The 6,000-nt window shown below is 42.0% G+C and overlaps 1 protein-coding gene across 1 annotated transcript in view; it reads right to left on the bottom strand.

Annotated features, from left to right (window-relative positions):
- Positions 1 to 277: 277 nt before the first annotated feature.
- Positions 278 to 6,000, bottom strand: part of LOC139447402 (uncharacterized oxidoreductase MexAM1_META1p0182-like) — a 39,641-nt gene continuing 33,918 nt past the window's right edge. Inside the window, exons 4-9 of the mRNA XM_071228731.1 lie at positions 5,746 to 5,884; positions 5,370 to 5,410; positions 4,723 to 4,792; positions 4,054 to 4,090; positions 2,474 to 2,525; positions 278 to 1,507 (exon numbers count right to left, since the gene is read on the bottom strand). Of these exons, the coding sequence (XP_071084832.1) occupies positions 1,340 to 1,507; positions 2,474 to 2,525; positions 4,054 to 4,090; positions 4,723 to 4,792; positions 5,370 to 5,410; positions 5,746 to 5,884 (507 nt within the window). The 3' untranslated portion in view covers positions 278 to 1,339. The remainder of the gene's footprint in view (positions 1,508 to 2,473; positions 2,526 to 4,053; positions 4,091 to 4,722; positions 4,793 to 5,369; positions 5,411 to 5,745; positions 5,885 to 6,000) is intronic.

Genomic DNA, 6,000 nt, shown 5'->3' with positions numbered 1-6,000 from the left:
AGATCCGGAGTAGAATAGGTCTTCTGCAACCGATGCTTGCCGTAAACAGCGACTGCTTGTCGAAACACTAACAGGATCTGGTGGTCTGGCTCGCTGACTTCGTTGCATGTCATCGTATCCCAAATGCGTGGATCGATGCGCATGGTGTTAATCACTGGATTGCCTGGTCCAGACTCGATTATTGACTGTCGCCATATAGCTGGACTATTGCTGAGGGCGGTGTTAAGCAACAAACAAACAAAACAAAGAAATGGGATGACTTCAAATTTCCCTTTATGTCAATCGGTATTCCAATGATTTTACTGTTTAACAAAGCATTCACTAACAGACCAGCTATATCACGATGGCCTATACGTAATCCAGTATATGCCCACACCAGCAACACACACAAATGGGCCGATCACTGGATTGTCTGGACAAGACTCGATTGTTCACAAACTGTCGTCATGTGGCAGGCGTATTGCTTTTGGGCGTCAGGCAACACACGCTTACTCTCACAGAGATCTGGGTTTAATTCCCCACGTGTGTACAATGAGTGAACCCAACTGCCGGTGTTTAGTTCTATAATGTTGCGGAACCGCGAAGATACGGTATAGAAGAGGCCTTCAGCAACCCATTCTTCCCGTAAAAGGCGACAATGCTTGTCGTGAGGGGCAACTTACGGGATCGCGTGGTTAGGCTCGCTGACTTGGTGGATGCATGTCATTGATCTCAATTGCGTGGATCCATTATTTACAGACCGCTGTCATATAGCTGGAATATTGCTGAGTGCGGCGTTAAACAACAAACCAACCAACCAACTCAATTGCGTGGATTGATAGCAATGCTATCAATCACTGGATTGCCTGGACCAGACTTAATTATTTACAGGCCGTCGTCACATAGCTGGAATATTGCTGTGTGCGGCGTGCTGAGGTCGTCATCTGCGTGACTTTAAATAAAAAAAAAACAGCTTTAAAGATTCAGCTCATACGTTTCGAGGTGGACAAACTCTTTGCAAAATATATCTTTTTATTTCTGTATATCTCAGAATAAATCATGTCTCAATATGTTCTCAGAACTACAAGGCAAAGAAGCTGTGCTTCTCAGAGTAATGTTCTAGTAATGTAAACTTTAGAATTGGTAAGATTTTCTTCATTATATATGGCTTGTATAAACCTCTTCAGATTTGAACTCTGTTCTACTTGGCTAGCTGGTGACTGCTTTTTCCCACGTCATTACATACTAGTAAGCGGTATACATAACTCATTTTTGTCAATTTGATCAGTGGCCTCGCGTATTTGGTAGTACACAAACTGTAGACGGTGGAGGCAAATATAAGTCCTTTGAATCCGAATTCTTATGTTGAGATGTCTGGTGTGGTCATTGAAATCCCACCATCGGCCAAGATACATTCCCCTGTTATAAAGGCTGCTTTTTCCGATGCCAAGAAGGCAACAATCTGTCCCATTTCCTCCGGCGTGCCCCTGCGACCAATTGGCGTCGCTTTTATCATGAGTTTGTCCACCTGAAACAGAGTGAGTGAGTGAGTTAAAAAGAGTGAAGCGATTATGTCGTGATCAGAGAAAACACTAGGCGCTGGTTCTATACAGATGGCTCTGTCTAAGGGCGTACGTTTCGGCCCTCGGATGGTAGCTCAGGGTGATTACGGACGACAAAACTCAGGGGTGAAGTTTAAGATAACAGCAGCCTTGTTTACTGATGATGGGTGGAACAGGTCGAAAAGGTACATGTTGATAATAACGTGACAGAACGCTCACCGGGACCGAGTGGCCAATGTTCCCCGGGTGGGGAGACCCGCTCTGTCACTTACACAAATCGATCAGTGCCGCATCTCTTTTATAGACAGGGGTATAACATAACGTGTTGCAAGGCCATTGTCCCACGGGTATGTTTATACGTAAGATCTGGCGACGTAAGGAGGTGTTAACTGACATTTATAGATAGAGCTGGAGCTTAAGGGCCCTGCCTGGAGGTGGCTTATGTTACGAGGGGATACGCGCAATGTTGTCTGAGTATATTATACAAAGGTCATAGAAATTTGGTGCACTTGGAAAAATCAAGAACCAATTAGGTATTTAAGATAAATGAAGGCTTAAATAATAGTATTGAAATGGTTTGCACTGTAACAGTTCTAACACAAATATATCATCAGTGGGTTACGCTTGTAAGAGGCGTGGAATCCAGAAGTCAGACTCGTTCTCTTTGTTGATAGGGTGTCGTACATGAACTGCTTGGGACGTTGCCCGTGCTATCAATTACTGGTTTCCATTGCTTGGTTGGTTTGTTGTCTGACGCCGCAATAATATTCCAGCTATATGACGGTGGTCTGTAAAAAAAATCGAGTTTGGACCAGACAGTCCAGTGATTGACATCATGAGCATCGATCCAGGCAATTGGGATTGATGACTTGGATCAACCAAGCCAGCGAGTCTGACCACTGGTTTCCATAACAGATGTGGTAGGTAATTACCATGGCACTATCCATCTGCCCAGACATTAGTCGAGAGGGTACGTAGCCTGGTCTGAAACAATGAAAGCAACAGAGTGCATAACACAATAATAGTGAATACAACAGTCACAATAAACACAACACTGACAGTGAATACAACAATCACGGTGAATACAGCAAACACATTGAATATAACTGTTGCAGTGATATAGGGAATCTCACCCGAGTGTCTTTTGATATCAAATATATCAACGAGTGTTGATATATTTGATGTCAAAAGACACGAGGGTGAGATTTTATTTATCATCCAACATCATTCTTCAAACTTTTTCAGGTTGTAGACAGAAAAAAGCAGTGTAAAAAGTACTGCTTCAGTTGCAGAACCATTTGTGATGTCATTTGATTGTGGCGTCATGGTAACCAATGACACCACAATGGTCTGCAAAGCACCCAAGCGGTAACTCCTGTGGGAGCCTGTTTTGAATGATAAACACCAAGCACACTAAACCAAGTGAACAGTTATCAGTATATGGAATAATCGCAGGAAACCAAGTATGACATACTCAGTATACTCAAAAACAACTGGAAACGGAAAGCATATATTGTTAATCAACATTGTATTTACATTTGTTTGTTTGTTGTGTAATGCAATATGACGGCGGTCTGTAAATAATCGAGTCTGGACCAGACAATCCAGTGATTGACAACATGAGCATCTATCTGCAATCGCAATTGGGATAGATGAAATGCATCAACAAAGTCAGTGAGCCTGACCACCCGATCCCGTTAGTCCCCTCTTACGACAAGTATAGTCGTCTTTTACGGCAAGCATGGGTTGCTTAAGACCTATTCTACCCCGGGTCTTCACGGGTCTTGTAATTACAAAAAGATGCAGACATCTAGGATGACGTCATGTCCTTTCATGACAACTGAGCCCTTTTTTTTGTTAGTTGTTTAACGGCGCCCTCAGCAACACACAAGCTATATGACGGCGGTCTGTAAAGAATCGAATCTGGGCCCCTTTTCAGCGCTAAGGTGATCGTAAGTCCCATACTTTAACACTGGCTTACGATAGTCGTAACGCAAAGATCGCTTTGTGGAACGGTGCCCCGGACCAGACAATCCAGTGATTGATAACACGATCTACACATCTAGACATCTGCAGGAACCTTATTTAACGACTGATGATAATTACATTCGTGTAACCAAAAGACAATAGTCGCCTGTTACGGCAAGCGTGGGTTGCTGAAGAGCTATTCTACCCCGATCTTCATTGGACTCCACCTTTACAATATCATCGTAATAACTTCAAAAAGAAATTGTGTTGGACATCACGTAGAAATTTGGAATTGGCATACAGGAAGTAGTTATATAGCACATGAGCAAAACCAGTTAATCAACTCAGCATACAAGTCATAGAAAACATGCTGCATATTCTCAGCGTATTATAAACTGAACTCAAATAAATCTAAGTAAATGTCAGTTCTATCGATATTAAATATCCGACCCTATCAAATACCATCCACACACCGAACATACACGGTCATACCCAAAGGCAATATTACTTTCTTCATAAGTATTGCCTTTCTTGGTATACTCACAGGACTGCATTCACGCGTACCCCCTGTGAAGCCATTTCTGTGGAAAGAAAAAAACGGTGTTTGTATTTTGTTTGCTTTTTGTTAACACCGCTCAGCAATATTTTATCTAGATACGACGGTGGTCCATTTAGTCGCCTTGAACGACAGGCAGAGGTCGTTAGGGACCAATTCCATCCAGTATTCCTCACAGGGTAAATTACCATGTATGGCGCCTCTTTTAATGCAACTGAATTTCATGTAAAAGGTAAGTCCAAAGTCAGATGGACTTTTTCCACAAATGAAATTGTATGTCCTTTACACGACTTTGGTGAAACCACGTGTGCGGTGCTGACAAACCTTGAAACAGAATCATGGTGAACGGGGATTCGAACCGACTATCATAGGTTGCTGGCGTGCCCAAGGGACGCAACTCTGCACGGCGAATTGCGGCGCCTCAAACAACTGGCCCATCCATGCCACCCTTGGAGTGCCATTTCACGGAGTGTATTTGTATATAGAGCGGGTTGTTTGATAGTAAAAAGGGCATAGACCCTCAATATTTTAGTTTTGAATGTCGGGTTCGAACCAACGATTATCGGATTCTCACACGTCGAAAGTCTGCACAGTGAACCGCAGTACTTAACATGAGTGGGCCACCCAAATCGGTTTCAGAAAGGTTGATATACTAACCTTGGGCAAGGTATCTTGTGAATGTTTCCAAGGCCGCCTTCGACATGACGTAGAAACCTCCATTCGGTGTCTGTACGGGAGGGAATATTGATAAGTTCATAGGTCTTTGCATGATACATGAAAGTAACACAAACAGCCCCATCACTTCAAATGATATAGATGACTAAAAGGGCGAAGAAGGTTCAGGGTACCTTTTTGGTAAAATATTTGTCGTCGTAATCAACATCTCTTCAAAATATCAGCTTCGGTCTTGGTCTTCCTTCTGTTCAAATATCTCTAAAATCACCCTTTCCAACATATTTTTATTTTGATCTCTACAATTAGTGTAAATGGTAACAAATGAGGTATACATGGAGACTAATGTCATCTGCCCAACAAGAGACCACAAAGGAGACACGCACCGTACAACTTTCTAATACAAACATTTCCACATTTTCTTTAAAATATCTCAACTGGAAAAGGAAGTAAACTAAAATTGCACCACTAATACCCCCTTTATTGTCTCAACACCCATTTTGGCAATACAACCTACAATGTGCTTCCCGTGTGATACATGTCAATGCTGCACTCCAAATACCACGGGTGGTTAAAAGGGGTCCATTTTACAGGATTGGAATTATCCCGGTGTTTGCCGACAAAACACTCACAATTGTTTTCGTGCCAGCCGTCGAAGTATTAACCACACACCCTGCAACAAACAGATTTGTTTAGCCCTAAAACTGTGGCAATATCTTTCATACACATTAAAACGTTTTAACCAAGGAAACATGAACTTACATGTGTTACCAGTTTATATCTTATTGTCAGTATTCAACCATACAGTTATTAAGACAAGTGTTATATGACGTTTATAAGGACTGAATATGTTTTGATCATATCAATGATTTCTCTGAAAGGAGAAGCTGGGCCGTTTGTAAATTTTGAGGCAATTTGCTTCCAGTTTTTCAGAATAAATCGTTTTTAAAAAATAATTACAGACATAAATCCATACTCATGCGTCCACATTCACTCACAAGAGAGTACCTTTAGTTTCAATCAAATACGGTAAAACCAACTGTGTCAGAAACACAGGTGCCTCCACGTTCACAGCCATTTGTTTTTCGTACTGTTCTTTGGGCGCTGCTCTCAGCGGACCCAGCATTGAGATCCCAGCATTGTTAACCTAAACATAGACATATGATACAACTTGTTTCTGTTCTTATAAGAACGCCACACTCTGCGACAAGACTGTAAGTAATCGAGTCCAGACAATCCATTGATTGATAATATGAGCAACAA

Source organism: Haliotis cracherodii, unplaced genomic scaffold (genome assembly GCF_022045235.1).
Source record: "Haliotis cracherodii isolate W230 unplaced genomic scaffold, xgHalCrac1.p SCAF_7, whole genome shotgun sequence".
NCBI classification, from domain to species: Eukaryota; Metazoa; Mollusca; class Gastropoda; order Lepetellida; family Haliotidae; genus Haliotis; species Haliotis cracherodii.
Note: the sequence above shows the minus strand (reverse complement) of the source record. Positions and strands in the feature narration are given on the sequence as shown.